Raw genomic sequence first — 15,889 nt, 5'->3', positions numbered from 1 at the left:
ATGATCGTGAATTGAACGCGATTTAGCTACCATTTGGGGGCTTTACCGATCGACAACGTTATTCACAATACCTCGGGGACCAGCAATCCAGCATAAGTTTCGTTTATGCATACTTTTACGACTTTATTATAGCAAACGTGTTTGGCAAATTCCAATAACTGAACCTTCGCATACTTGTTTGCCATAACCAAATATACCTATAATTGTAGTATATTTAATTTTACAGCTTGGTAAAGTTGCAAAACCATCGAGAATAACTTGTTGGATTGTTGTTCCTTTAAAAAAAAATTAGATAGCAAATGGGAGCAGTTTCTTTATCGGAATGAAGATTTGAATGAATGCGGCAAAGGCACGCTACAAAACTCTGATAAATGTTTTATTCTGATTCAGAATACAGAACATGTCATTAGAAGTAGTTTGGCTTTATGAGCTTATCTCGGCCATTTCGTACAAAATTTACATAATATAGAAATGCACAACTCAGATAATGCCATTTTCTGTTTAGTACCAAAACGCCGGAGGGTGGCGAACGGGAACTTTCATTATCGGACTATGGCCAAACATGGCTCCCTAGCGACGTAGCTTTTTTTAACTGTGTCAGAGTACAACTTGTATGGATGTGATCGCTCCATTATTGCCTCATTATGTGAGGAAGGTGTTCCAATTGCTAATAAAAAGAACATCATCTTCAGTATAGAAAGTTGCTCTAGTCAATTGTTAGAAAATAGACTTAGTAGATCTCCAACTTTCCTTTTTCGTGCTACAACAACTTCTCTCGACCACGATGCTCTAATCTAATCTCTAAGATTAATTTTACGATCTAAAGTTTGGCTAAAAGTTAATCTGGACGTATAAAACAACAAATAGTTCTTAACTGGAATGTCGCAAAAACCCCATAAATGACTGAATTGCAGTTTCACAGTATTACATCATTTTATTTCTCTGATTTTGATAAAATCTCGAACTTTTTACCTTTGTTATACTATAACAAAGGTTTCCTGCCGCTACTCGCATAACAGTCCCATTTATATAGAAAGCTCCATAGAAAACAGGACTGTTATACGAGTGGCGGTAGTAGGATTCGGTTGAAAAACACGAAATTGATCCAACAGTTAAATTATATTTTCAACACGTGTCGATTTCTATTTTAATTAACAAAGGTTCCTTTTACCACCGGGTGGATTAAATCGGGTTTTTAACGATAACTTTTGAACTACTTGTTCGTTTTCAATAGAATTTCCTGGGAAAGTTTACAAGAGCTTTCATTTGTCTTTGCTAATGGGAATAATCTCGTGGAAGAAATTATTAGGCATGTGTCCACGGAATCAAATGTTCTTCTGGACAGTAGCCCACCAAACATAATATGATCGGAAAATCCTTTATATTTTTTCTGTAGACTATTCAATTAAGTGAATCACGTGATGGACTTTTGTGTTAGTTAATCTAGTTTCAAGAAAGACATGCAACTTTTTAATAAATTAAGGTTCAATAAGTCTGTACAGCATCGGTACGATTTTGACACGGTTCGTCTTTAGCACGGTTCGTGTGCCAAAACTATCGACGGTTTATACCTCGCGACAAAGCCGCCCTCCTCGGTTAAGGGGGGACCCTACTCTGGAAAGTCGGAAAAATCGATTTTTATTTTTTTGCATTTTCGAGAGGTTTATACCTTCAGAAATGTCACGTCAAAAGGATTTTTTGATATCTGATCTCGTTAGAAAGTTATGGCAAAAACTGTGGGGTCACCTCAAAGGAAGTGCATCGCTGGACGAAACTTAAAACGTGTTTTTCTCGAAACCATACTTTTTCAACTGGCGGTACGTGTATCTCAGAATCTAGTGGTCCGATTTGGCTGAAATTTTTTTTCAGCATTTAAAAATGAATTATCTAAATTGATACGTAGCCGTTTTTTGATATCTCAATTTTTCAATGTTTTATGAGCTCACAATTGGCGATTTTTGATTAAAAAAACACTTCTTTTGGAAAAATTGCCGCCATTTTAACAATTTTTCGAATTTTCAAAAACCCCTACGTAACAATTTAGGTATTGATCTAAAGCTTCAAAATCATCCTTGAAATCCGTTTTCCGATACTCCGTTGGTTCCCGGTACGTACCGCCAGTAAGGAACTATTTTCTAGAGATCATCCACGCGCCCAGCTACCACCAGCATAATATTCACTATTTTGGCATTAAAAAAACAGAAAATACATGTTCGAATATAGCTTAACCTATAATCAAAATACCCCAATACTTAACTATAATTCCAATATGCGAGACAAATTCACGTCATTTACTTTTCGACCTTCCAGAGTAGGGTTCCCCCTTAAATATTCGGCAATTAGACAACCCGCAAGTTACTGCAAGTTAGTATGGAGTATGATACGGTCGACCGTGAACGGGCCGCAATTGCGGCGAGGAAGAGGAAAGTTCCTCGAGCGCATGATTAGTTTGACGGGGAATGCCAACAAGCGATACAGAGAAAAAAAGAGCTTGGAAATACTATCTAAGCATATTCACGATAGAGAATTTGGCAAAGTATAGACTAGCGTGGTATGAGTTGACCACGATCATGAGGAGGAAAAAGCGCCAGAAGGAAAACAGAGATCGTGAGGAGCTGGAATAATTATTCCGGACTATCAGGTATCAGGTATCAGCATCTTTGGCTCGAGCAGCACGTTCCTCACAATCATGTGGAAGATTTGTGCCTTGCCCATCTTGCCCGTGTCATCATTTACCTGATGAGGACGGGAAGGAAAACAGGAGGAATAGGAAGGGGTGGATGAGGAATTTGGACAAACACAAACATATATATACCGAGAGATTTTTGTACCCCCGAGGGGATACTGCAATCCTTGGTAGTTAACTTATCAAAAGTACACCCCCTGGGGGGTATACTCATGATAAATAAGAGCTTATAGCTCAATACCGCTTTCGGTAAGGAACATCAAAATGTCTCGTAATTTTAGTTTCCTAAAATCCGATTCATTTAAGACGTAGGATCCAAAGATCCTATGACGCAATTGTGCTACTGCAAAACAGTTGCAAATTACGTGATATGGTGTACCGTAGTCGGATTCACATAAATTACAATGAAACGATTCAGCTCGCTGAATCGTAGCCATATGATAATTTAGTCTGCAGTGACCAGTCAGTGATCTGACAAGAATACTGCAATTTACCTTTGAGTGTTGCAAAAGAAATTTCGCAACCTTCTCACAAGGCTTAACAATGAAACTTTTCGTTTGACGACAAGTTTCAAGATTTTCCCAATAACGTACATGTTCAGATGAAAACCAAGATCGAATCTTTTGTTTTATCCAACATGCCGCAATTGGTAAAGCAGGTTCCGGTCCGAAAACCGACTTTTCTGCTCCAGATCTTGCTAGTTCATCAGCCCATTCATTTCCGGTTATACCAGAATGGCCAGGAACCCAAACCAGATGAACGGCATTTAGAATGCTTAGTTCTTCTAATTGGGTGTGGCAGGCGATGACTGTTTTAGATTTAGAATTAGCCGCACAAAGGGCTTTTATAGCGGCTTGACTGTCAGAACAGAAGTAGATAATCTTGCCTATCAGTTCTTTCTGAAGTGCAAACTGAGCTCCGCACATAATTGCAAAGATTTCAGCTTGAAAAACGGTGCAGTAACTACCCAACGAATAGGATTCCTCCAATTCCAGCTCACGGCAGTAAACACCAGCACCCGCGCGACCTTCGTACAAGGAACCATCGGTATAACAGACCACATAGTCGGAAATTTTCCTTTCCATGTAGCCTGACATCCAATCCTCTCTAGGAGGAAAGTCACTTGAGAAAGTCCTATACGGGAAAGTACGCATGAGCGTTACATCGCTAGGAGCAAGGGCAAACTTGTCCTCAGCAACAATTTGCGACCACAATCGAGTATGACCAGTGGAACCGTCCACAGACTGCCAAAGGCCAGTCGCGTGTAGTCGATAAGCACATATTAGTGCCTCTTGCTTCAGGTGGAAGTGTAGAGGTTTAATATTGAAAATAGCTTCTAGGGCGGCAGTAGGAGTTGTAGTAAATGCACCAGACATTGCCATTAAACACATCCTTTGAAGATGGTTTAGCTTTGTCTGGACAGTCACAACTTCCCCTCTCTGCCACCATACAAGACAACCATACGCCAGTATTGGTCTGACAACGACCGTGTATAACCAGTGTATGTATTTGGGTTTAAGCCCCCAAGAGTTGCCAATTGCTCGTCTACATTGCCCAAAGGCCATGCACGCTTTTTTAATTCGGAAATCAATATTTGTGGACCAGTCAAGCTTGGAGTTGAGAATCAACCCCACGTACTTCACTTCGTTCACAACATCAACATCCGAATCGTAAAAGCGCAGAGCGCGAGCTCCATTGGTATTTCTACGTCTTGAAAATAAGACGATAGATGTTTTGCTCGGATTTACCGAAAGTGCAGTTTCTCGGCACCACGTTTCTACGACACGTAGTGCCTGCTGCATTAAGTCAAATAATGTGCTTATGCACTTTCCAACTACTAGGATGAGATAGTCATCCGCAAAACCGTATGACGGATAGCCTAGACCATTGAGTTTCCTCAATAGGCCGTCCGCCACAAGGTTCCATAAAAGAGGCGAGAGAACGCCACCTTGTGGACATCCACAAACACTTTTCTTCCAAATGCTTGCTTGCCGTAAGGACGAAAAAAGCAATCGGTTACTAAGCATTTGTTCTATCCACTTTATGATTATTGAAGGCACATTATGATAACGAGCAGCCTCCAAAATGGAAGCGAAAGATACGTTATCAAACGCGCCTTCAATATCCAAAAAAGTTCCTAAGCAAGATTCCTTTTGTGAAAAAGCAACCTCAATTTTATCCACCACATCATGTAATAAAGTGGTTGTAGACTTGCCACTTTGATAAGCATGCTGTGCTGAATGAAGAGGAACTTCTACTAAGCTTGTTTCGCGGATGTGGTGATCAACAATCCGCTCAAGTGATTTAAGCAAGAAAGACGTTAGACTGATTGGTCTAAAACTTTTTGCTTGCTCGTATGTCGCGCGTCCACCTTTAGGAATAAACTTAATGGTTATTTCACGCCATTGAGTTGGGATGTACCCAATAGCAATACTACACACAAACATCCTTCTCAGAATGTGTTTGAAGTACTTGAATCCTTTTTGCAGTAGAATAGGGTATATTCCATCTGTTCCGGGAGATTTGTATGGAGAGAAGCTGTTCACGGCCCACTCAATCGCTTCAGTTGTGATAAGTCTCCGAGCAAAAGCCCATGAGTCTAAGCCACCTAAAACGATTTCTGGATCGTTTCGAACTTCAGGTTCCACACAGCCCGGAAAGTGACTATAAAAGAGACATTCCAGGATTTCATTGTCATTCGAACAGTATTCACCGTTCGAACTTCGAATGTTATTAACCTGATAATCTTTCGATTTTGACAGTATTTTATTAAGTCGACTTGCCTCGCCGAAACTGGAAACGTTGCTACAGAACCTGTGCCAGCTCGTGCGTGCTGAAGATCGTAGAGCCTTTGCATAGGCTTTCCGGGCCTGCTTAAAAGGCTCCACGCCATCCCTCCGACGTCTATTCCAGGCTCTCCTGCATCGTTTCTTTAGTTCCGCGAGATGAGAGTTCCACCACGGTGTTCCTCTAGTCGTTTTAATAGTTTTTAGCGGGCAAGCTACTTCAAAAGCTTCCGCAATAAAAGATGTTGTGACACCTACAGCCACATCCAAGTCGATCGATGACTCAATCGTCGGTTCGAATCCTTGAAATTTCGTCGCCAGTTCCTCCTCAAAGAGTTCCCAGTCAGAAAATCTCGGATTGCGAAATGTTGCAGCGTTCAAGGAGACACCCAAATGATCAAAATATATAAAGCAATGATCAGATATTGGTGTCTCATTTGAAACATGCCATTGTGCCAACTCATGACTGATCCTGTTAGAGCAGAGTGTTATATCTAACACTTCCTCTCTACCAGCTCGTATGAAAGTTGGACAATTGCCAATGTTGAGTATTCCAAGGTTGGTACTACTCAAATATTCCATCAAATCAGAGCCTCTCAGATTGATATCCGAGCTGCCCCAAATGATGTGATGGGCATTGGCATCACTGCCTACAATGAGCGGAAGCCCATTAGATTGGCAGTATCTCACCACATTTCTGAACTCGTCGCTGGGAGACGGTTCATCGTGTGGTAAGTATGCAGAACAGTAGACATAGCGCCTATGGACATCATCCACGACGAGTTCTACTGTGACTGCACAAATATCTCGAGTAGTCAACTCAGAGATAAGGCATGCACTTATTGACCTATGCAACAATATGCATGCCCTGGGCATCAAACGAGGATTTGTCATACCAGTTTTGCTGAAAACAGCAAAGTTCTGGTTTCCAATATCCGTCGAATGAAAGTACCCCTTGCGAAAATATGGCTCCTGAACCAATGCGATAGTGACAGAGCCATTAAAAAGTTTTTCGCATAAATACAAATTTGCTGCCCGTTTGTGTTGAAGATTTATTTGTGCGACTCTAACTATTTGACTAGCGCAGTATATGCACAAACAATCTCCAACACAGATCAGACAGCAAATTGTAAGCGAAGCCAATTAAGTTGGCCAGAACGCACTTGGCGTAAAACCCATAAGGGAAATTGGGCAGGACTACTATGCTGTTCCCACGAAACGCAAGGGACAACAAAGATCGACCGTACCAGAGCCCCGCATGGCACAGTAGGGGCAAGATGCCCAAAGCACTCCGTTCGCGACTGGCATGTTTTCACCCCTCCAGCCATTCAGTCATCGGCACGGAGGTAGACCTTGACTTAGGGGCACCTAATTTGCCGACTCCCGGCAGGATCAGGTCCCGTGGCTCAATTTTTGCCCAAACGTACAATTCGGCACCAACCGCCAAAGGGCGTAAGTGCAGATTGTGTAAAACAGACCGATTAAGAGTCTCTCTCTCTCTGTGCTAAGCCAGCTGAGAAAATAACTCTCTCCCGGTGTGCTCACATCCCGCAGCCGCGCCCTCCGAAAATCCTGCGCCGAACTGCATGATTAGGTAGCCGGAAACCACACGGCGAGTGTTCCACCTTCTCTGTCTGCATACGACAACCAAAGTTGCGTACCACCAGGTGCGCAACTTTGGCTACCGTACCCCAGCCGGCACCTCGTGGAGGTAGAGATAGGAGTTAGAAAACAGAGGTGATATATTGGAAATTGGAAATACTATCTAAGCATATTCACGATAGAGAATTTGGCAAAGTATAGACTAGCGTGGTATGAGTTGACCACGATCATGAGGAGGAAAAAGCGCCAGAAGGAAAACAGAGATCGTGAGGAGCTGGAATAATTATTCCGGACTAACACCGGCGCAATAAGTTTTATGAGAAGGTGAACCAAGCTCGCAAGGGCTACACACCTATCCTTACATGTGTAGGCACGTAGGAGGGGATCTAATCACAAACGAGCGCGAGGTGGGCGACAGGTGGAAACAGTTCTTTCATGAGCACCTCAACGGCGATATTGCAGAAAGAGACCCAACGGAAGTTAACCTATGAGTGCCTACAAACGACAACAGCATGTCGGCTCCCGATCTCGAAGGCATCCGGCGAGAAATCGGTCTGCTGAAAAGTAATAGCGCCGCCGGAAAGGACCGACTCCCGGCAGAACTCTACAAGAATGGTCAAGAACCACTAGCAATGGCTCTTTACTGGATAATTTCAAGAATTTGGGAGGAGGAGAAAGTACCGGAACTACGCTGGTTGACGCCGCCTACAAGGTGATTTCTCAGATTTTCTTGCGTCGTCTATCCCCAATAGCAAGAGAATTCGGGTAGGTTTTATGGGAGCCCCTGTCACTACGGCTCAAATTTTTACTCTCCGACAAATCCTCCAGAAATGTCGAGCAGCAGAAGCTGAATACGAAGACCTAGACCAAGCTGGTCTTACCGTTACGCGCCTTGAGCCGGGAACTTGGAGCAACCGGTTAAACGGTGAAGAAGTAGTTGGCCAAAATGGACATTTTTATACGGAAGCGTCAGTCGAAGCTGTATTTGAGTAGCGGACAATCGCCCAGAGAAAGGACTGAAGGTGGTGTTGGTGAAGACGTGATTATGATGGGCAATGAAAACTACTTGACGCTGGACGGCAACCAATGGCAGAGGACCGAGTATTTTACGTTCCTTACTAAGAAGGTAAGCGATGATGTCAAGTATATCTTCCGTGCCAAGTTGCCGAAGTAGATCCTTCTGCGGCTGATGATCAGCACGAAAACAATGTTCAAGCCGCTTTTGTATCGTTCGGGTTTACGGTGTACGAAGAGATACGAAGATACAGTATGAAGTACCTACCGGAAGTTGCCACCTTCATCAAGAAGTATCGCGTAAAGGATGTGGTTTTTTGATCGGACCAGGGTTTGGCCTATCGTGCCAAGAGATCACAAGAGTAGATGAACCGGCTAAAGATGAGCGTACAACGTACGATGATCATCAACTCTCGCCACATGCTCCAACTGCGACCAATAGAAAATTTTTGGGCGAAGCTCAAACGGAGCATTTACTCTAGTCATAGCGAAGATTCCAGTGAACCGCTGTAAAGCCACCTGGGCGTCGGAGCATTTTTGGAAGGAACACTGATGTAGGAAACGAGGGGGCGGCAAATTGGGTTTCCGCCAAGGGCGCCATAATATCACGCTGTGGCTTTGCACTACTAACAAGGCCGTGTGGCTCAGCCGTCTGCCCAAAACTGCAGTTTTGAGAACACTATTGCAGGCTTGGAATGGCTACAGCTATGTTTTTTTCTCATTTGTCTTCCCCATTTCATGCTCTGCAAGTAATTCTTTTGGCCTGTTTACAAAAAAGATTGTATCGTATCGGTTACAATGTTTATGTTTGTCTAAGAAAGTAGCACACAAATGGAACATCGAATTTCCCTAATATTGCTTGTCTCACGGAAAATGTTACACGCGCATTGGTATCATTTGCAATTCAGTTTGAGAAACACAATTTGTTTTGATGAAGATTAGGAACAACCATTTCAGTTTCTCATTCTATTCGCAGCAAAGGTTTCTGGTCTTGGCGCTACAGAGAGACTATAATCTCTGCACTTGGCACTGGCAAGTTGGTAGCCTTTAACTGGATTTTGAGGTAGTTCAAATCTACCGGCGAAACTATAGAATTGCGATTGGCAATAGAAGCAAAAATTTGGAAGTAAATTAAATCTACAAACAAGCACTTCTACAGAATCTGCAACGCTACGCTTTCAAATATCTGTTTCTATCTGGCACTGGTGATATCAACCATCGAATTCCGAATAAAAAATGCAAGTGTGAGGCCACCAAGCCCTGCTAATGTATCCAGTAACGAAGACCTGCCGTTGTCTGTTGCGCAACACGTTTTAGGGTCGGTAAAGTGATTTGGTTTGAGAGCCAAACATTTCAAAGATACAAAAAGTCACCATTGGCCATCCTGTTTCGTGTAACTGTAACAGTCTTGCTACCAACGTCTGGGGTTATCTGGCTACCAAGATATTGAAAATCTGTTACCTCCTCAAATTCTATTGTGAAATTGAAGGGATCGTTACTGTCCACTCCAACTGATTTAGTCTTTGCAACATTTACTATGATACCCGCTGCCTTAGAGTTGTCACAGACACCATCAAGTTTTCTCTGCATATATTGTCATTGGGAGAGCAAAAAAATGTCGGCCAGATCGAGGTCATTTGATTGCTCCATTGTCAAAGGGTTCCGGGTAATCCTCGGTTAGCGTTACTATCAATGGCTTTAATTAAAATTTCGTTAACAACGACGTAAGGTCCGACAGAAGGCCGCCGTGCAGCACTTTGCACGAAACCGAGCGACGATGAGATAGACTAGCTTCTCAGGAACTCCTCTATGCCTTAATGCGTCCCAGATGTTTTCAGCTCTGAATTTTAATGATTTGCTCCAATGTTATACTGAGTGTCATGATCTGATCCACATATGATCGGCCGGAAGGAAATCCATAAGAATACTACTAGAGATTAGCGCCGATTTTCTCCTGGATTCGTTGAAGAATCACCTTTCAGAGTATTTTAAAGGTGATACAGAGTCTTAGTTTCCACATTCAGATTCAGGCTCCCTTTCTTGGTGACTTTTACTTAGACGCCTTGCATCCAGTCTACTGGAATTATCACAGTTTCCCAGATATTGCTGAAGAGCTGATGCAATATTTGCGGTGACTATACTGGGTAAGCAATCAGCATCTCGGCATCTGCAGACTATTTCTGGTGCTCTGCAAGACTTCATATATTGGAGTGCTGCTTCAGTTTCAACTAACGACGGCGCCTCGGAGTTGTCACGGTCGATGCGACGTACTTTGGACGTCACGCGCAGCTGATTTTGATGGTCTGCGATATTTGAGACTCGAAAGAGTTGTTTAAGTGTTCAGTTCAACGGTTAAGCTTGTCTGCACGGTCGATCAGTGAACCCGTGAGCGATGTCCTCGCATTGGTGCTAACACCACTAAGGCGGCAAAAAATTGCTACAAAAAGTGGATATTCCTATTGGTAGTAACCCTTTCTCATTCCTCAACTAGATAGTTGACGCTGGCTTTCTTGTGCCGTTTATAAGACCTCAGCTCTCTCTAGCTTGACGTATGGCGTTGATGGCAAGCAAAATCCTGCTCTTCGCCGTGTTTGGAATCTGGCAACGATCGTTTTTATTGTTTATCCATTTTTATTTCATCATTAATTACAGTATTTGGAACTACTGGCGGCTAGCTTTCCTTGCCAATTGAGCCAACGTGCCTTGCTGAATCTGTGAAATATTCTGCAGCCACATTCCGCAATCCTGAATTTCACAATATTATATAGAAAGCTTTTAATTCAAGTTACAGAATGATTCTCCTTACATGACTTGCAATTAAACGGATTATTTCAAGCCTTATCAGTGTAGCAAATATAAATTTATATCTTTACTCTTTCATATCCAGCAAAAAGTGAATAAACAACCCGGAAAATTTTCCAGTATAATATTTGACACATAAAACTTGTATTTTTCATTCTTGTAGCTTATTTTGGGCTATATTAAAAAGCCAAGAATTTTTCAAAAATCGACTAGGGAAATTGGGAAAAAATTAGAAATTAGAAATCACAAATTGAGCTGCCACCCTGTAATTGTATGGTATAACTTCTCAGACATAATTCATAAGAATAAGCGTAGTTTTTCTGCTAGCTTTACAGCAACGCATCTTCAGGTCACATGATTATAATCCTGGTCATGATAGTAACAGTCGAAACTAATATATATGGAGATTATTTGAAAATCATTTCGTTTATTGCTACTTAACACGGTGATGCTACAATGAGAGGCTTCCAACGTTCTGTGATGATAAGAGTGAACTGTAAAACTTAGATAACAGTATCGACCCCCTTGGGAAGTGATAACAACAGCAGTACCTATATTAATTAGGTGACTTATATACATAGATGACAATGCACTTTTTTAAAAAGCCACTGGACAATGTTCTAATACCTAATATGACCCCTTTTCATTCATCATATTTTTCTTCCAGGTTTCTGTCTAAAGGCATTCGTAAAAGATTCCCAGGAGAAATTTTTCATCAATATATGTCAAACCGATGGGATTCCGGCACCGGAAGATATTACGGAAGAACAGCTGTTGAATATTCTAAACGATGGAGCTCCGGGTTCGTTCAAGATACCCATGAGCATTACTCAGCCACGGCAGATAACAGATAACTCCGCCAAACAGTGTCAGGTCTGTGACATTGCCGTCAATTGCAAATTCTTCAAAAGAATCGAAACACCCGGATTGATGCGCGATTTTATGATTACGATTGTATTCGAGGGACTTAGTTCGAAGTACAATATCACTTTAGACGATACAAACTTTCGAGTGCTCAAAAACAAAAAGTGCATCGACAAACTAATTATGCACCACATTGAAAATCGCGACGTGAAATCTGTTTACGAGAGCTATCGGAACCCTACGGAGGATGACCTACGTAAAATAGAGGAGCTAAGCAATCCTCGCTCATCGCATAGCCAAAAACCGACCAAGAGGCTAATCGAGGAAATTGATGCTGGTACGATGAAAACGATGAAAGACGAGAAAAATAAATTGTCCGGCAAAGACGAGTACGTCCCGGATCCAACCAAGGTGGCTATCTCTCAAGCTTCTTGTAAAAGACCCGATTGTCGATTATTCAAGGAACCGGCTATTGGCAAAGCGAGAGTTTTGATGGGCGAGTTTTATTTGCCGAAATGTGTAAGTGGGTTTGAAACTATTTAATTCCTTTCGTTAATTTTTTTTGTTCAACTTTTAGACATCAAGCAAGGAAATAACACTCGACATCGGTGAAGACCGTATTCTTTTGGAGGCTAGAAAGAAAGGCTACTTGTTGGACGTGTTCGTTGACTATCCAATTAATTCTAGTAAAGTCAGTGCTAATTTCAATTTGGAAACCAGAGTAAGACCCTGTTGACAACATGTTTTGTACCAATGATTGATTATTTTTGTTTGCAGATGCTGAATGTGGTTATGCCAGTTTTGGCAAAATGATTTCACAATTTTTACACATCAACTGATTGTGAAATCATTGATAATTCAGTGCTCCGTATGTAAGTGCAATTCTGTATCGAAACTACATATTCTACTTCTATAAAATACAAGAATGGAAGTCGCAGCAATTACCTGCAGGCTATACAGATAAAAATACTCTGAAAATGCTCGAGGAAAGATACAGAAAACCACAGGATTCAACTATTGCAATACATATTTTATTTCCTTAAGTGGATATACATGTGGTATAGTACGTAAAGGCAACTTGCTTCCAGCCGAGAGTCTAGGTATAGCCTAAAGTTACTTCATTACTTCAAGCCCAGCAAGGTAATTACAGATTTCCATGGTACGCAAGAGTTTTATAATTCATAGACTACAAATACATTGCTTGGTGTTCTGCCATGTTCCAGTCATGATTACTGTTGTAGTCCGATATTTCCATCTACAGTCAGCCCGTTCTGGAGCTGAATATCTTCGTCTTCATCGTCGCTATCATCGTCTACTTTGCAGCCTAAACTTTTTAGTTGTTTTCGATACATTCTGATCTTGTTTTCCTGATCGGTCATCAATTCCATGAGGTCCTCTTGATCTTTTCGCAAGTTTTCCAAATCGGTTTTACTTTCTTGGGCAGACGTTTCTGCTTCGTTTGTCCGTTGCTTTAAGATTTCCAGTTCATTCCGTAGCCGTTGGTTTTCGGTTTCGTAGTAGCCAGCTCTCGATTGGTGCTCCTGGTTCTGAAGAGTAACTGCTGCCAATTGCGCTTCTAGCGCTTCCATCTGCTGGTGACTCGTGTTTTCTCCTTGAGTAGACAGCAAGTGAAATGGTGATTGATGTTGCTGAGTTTTCTGCAAATCGGAAGCAGCTTGAAGTTGGGCCTTCAAAAGGATATTTTGATCCGAAAGTTGTGAGTTAGTGTTTTGCGCTTGGTCAAGTTGTGCCTGAAAAATATATGAAATTCAATATATCTACTATTATATTTCGTTTATATCGATTTTTATACCTTCAATTGTGTCGATTCAATTTCCATTTGCTTAAGTCGCTCTTGCAATTGCTGCAAGCGGCTGTCCTGATCTCGGATAATATCTTTGTATTGGCCGACCAGCCCAGACGCTTCCTGACTTAGTGTGAGTTCTGTGATGTTCTCAGTGCCGTTTCCGTACCCATTAACAGTTTTTGTTATAATAGCTGAAAGATTTGAAGCGATGTTATGCAACCCAATAAAATATAGTTTATGAAAGGAATCATTCAATGTAGCTAGATACTTACATTCCAGCGCTTTGAACAATTTACAAAATTCGTAATCGAGCAGCAAATCGGAACTGGAGTGTATTGTAATTTGTGGATGCTTCGCTGACCGACTGTAACTCTCGTGCTTGGACACTTCACCTAATTTGGTTCCAAATGTTTCCAAACCGATCCGTTTAATCAGCAGCTGGCACAGATCTTCGCGCTTACTGCCAGGAACGGAACTGTCATTAAATTGAATACAAATTCCCATTAGGAACGCGCACAGACCCTGAATCAAATACTCGTTGTCGTCATGTTCGTTGGCAGAGATCTGTGCGATCAGGTATGCTACACTTCCTGACAGGGAGAGGAATGTTTTAACGGCCATTTGGCAGTGACTTAGCCAAATCGACAACAGCATGAGAAGAGCAACTTTACTTTGGAATTTACTGCTGGCCTGCTGTAGCAGTTGAGTGCATTGTTGCAATAGTGGAACGGGCGTATTAACACCTAGGGTGGCCAACAGAACACGAAGGAGTTGTTCTTTTTGGGTCGGATTTTCGAGTAGTGCATGTGACAGAGTTACCGCTGAAAACCAGTTAGACAACGGATCGGTACTAAACAAACCACCCAATAGAAGCTGCCCGGATGTCAAGGAAGATACTTGTGCGGTTGTTGGGAGCAATGTCTGAATAAGGGCATTCTGACCTGGTTCATTTTTATACAAAAAACTTTGAAAACAATAAAGCACGGCAGTTCGCAACGGAAGGGGCTGCTTCTCGTTGACCATTGACATTAGTAAAACAATCAATGCAGGTCTAGGAGGGTTGCTTGGAGCCAAAACCGAGTTAAAATACTCTTGATTATTGATATCACCTCGGATCACTTCTGCAACAGTGCTGATAGTTTCCGTGAGAATATCCGGTGATATTCCGCTACCCATCAAGATGTTACAAAGCCCTTCCAATAGTCCTGAGCTTCTCATTGCTTTTTGGCAGGAAGATATGACATGCTGTGAGTTGATTGGACTAACAAGCGACCTTACAATCTGTAGCATGCATAGTAAATTGGAAACCTTCTGTGGTGTCATTCCGACTTCCTCCTGCTCCGGTGGTATAACGAACATGGGTGCTAAACGTTGTATATAGGAGCCTTCTTTGAAAAACTGTTGATTGCTTGGGTTGTTCTTAAGCAAGTTTAGCATCAGAAGCAAGCAGTCTTCAACAATAATTCCTCCATCGGTACAGCCTTCTTCTTTTATAACGTCGAATAATCGGTCAAATGCGTTTTCAAACGCCACTATTTTTTGTATATTGGCATTTCCTTTTGTTAGTTTAAATAACAACAAAAGAGCATCGTTCCGGATAACTTCTCGACTGTCGATCAGAAGGTCCATCAGCTTCGATACTCCCATAGGACTGACTAGTACAATTTCTTGGATCTCCTTCGGTCGGTTCGCCAATAGACTGGTCAGTAACTTAATAGACGACCATCGTACGCGAAAATCATACTCTTCCAAACAGTTTAGTACCAAACCAACGTTGTCGCTCGTTTTAATAAACATTTCAGTGAATTGCTCTCCGATATTTACGGTGATTGCCGGGTTATCAGCCTCTTCGTCGAACTGTTCAGGTGAAGTGACGTGACACAAAGTGTCCAAGCAATAACCAATAATTTCGGCATCCGCACGGTCCATTTCCATTACTTGAAGAAGCACGGGCATTCCTTGGGCTCCAACCTCAACCCGAAATTTTTTGGACAATGCTTTCAAGGCTCGGCAGGCATCTCTACGATCCTCTAGCAGCGTCGAGGAACTTACTCGCTCGACCAATCTCTCGACCTAAAAATTGGTCAAAATTTATCACCATGTTAACGCAGAATTCACACCCATTTTACCGTCTCTGCACCACTCGGAAGTGTGCCAGGCTCTTGGGAGCCCAGCACAGTTTGTAGACCACTTTTTAGGAAATTCATTAACCGTTACGTTTTCCCTTTAAATTGGCCCGGTAATTAAAGTTATTTATTTTCTGCTGTCGTGTTTTACACCGATTTACTGATCCAGCGATAAGCAGCAAAACTTACACGTCAATATTTT

General features: G+C 42.0%; 2 protein-coding genes across 4 annotated transcripts in view; one reads left to right on the top strand and one right to left on the bottom strand.

Moving 5' to 3' along the window:
* LOC128743041 (PIH1 domain-containing protein 1) overlaps window positions 1–12,962 on the top strand; it is a 25,870-nt gene extending 12,908 nt beyond the window's left edge. For all 3 annotated transcript variants that reach the window (XM_053839549.1, XM_053839550.1, XM_053839551.1), the window contains exons 4-6: window positions 11,558–12,273; window positions 12,332–12,475; window positions 12,532–12,962. In XM_053839549.1, the coding sequence (XP_053695524.1) occupies window positions 11,558–12,273; window positions 12,332–12,475; window positions 12,532–12,567 (896 nt within the window). In that variant the 3' untranslated portion in view covers window positions 12,568–12,962. The remainder of the gene's footprint in view (window positions 1–11,557; window positions 12,274–12,331; window positions 12,476–12,531) is intronic.
* On the bottom strand, window positions 12,754–15,889 carry LOC128743039 (general vesicular transport factor p115). The gene is made up of 4 exons (XM_053839546.1): window positions 15,691–15,889; window positions 13,834–15,634; window positions 13,568–13,752; window positions 12,754–13,505 (listed from the first exon to the last, which is right to left on the bottom strand). The coding sequence occupies exons 1-4, from the start codon at window positions 15,766–15,768 to the stop codon at window positions 12,984–12,986; spliced, it is 2,586 nt and encodes an 861-aa protein (XP_053695521.1). The 5' UTR covers window positions 15,769–15,889; the 3' UTR covers window positions 12,754–12,983.

Source organism: Sabethes cyaneus, chromosome 3, assembly GCF_943734655.1.
Source record: "Sabethes cyaneus chromosome 3, idSabCyanKW18_F2, whole genome shotgun sequence".
Classification (NCBI taxonomy): Eukaryota; Metazoa; Arthropoda; class Insecta; order Diptera; family Culicidae; genus Sabethes; species Sabethes cyaneus.
The sequence above is the reverse complement of the archived record's forward strand: the minus strand, read 5'-3'. Positions and strand labels throughout refer to the sequence as shown.

What these genes read in the sequence shown, in the direction of transcription:
- LOC128743039 (XM_053839546.1), bottom strand. Translation starts at nt 15,768, where the DNA reads ATGAATTTCCTAAAAAGTGGTCTACAAACTGTGCTGGGCTCCCAAGAG. An exon ending in TTCCGAGTGGTGCAGAGACG is followed by an intron (nt 15,635 to 15,690) that starts GTAAAATGGGTG and finishes ACCAATTTTTAG; the next exon opens with GTCGAGAGATTGGTCGAGCG. An exon ending in TTGAATCGACACAATTGAAG is followed by an intron (nt 13,506 to 13,567) that starts GTATAAAAATCG and finishes TATATTTTTCAG; the next exon opens with GCACAACTTGACCAAGCGCA.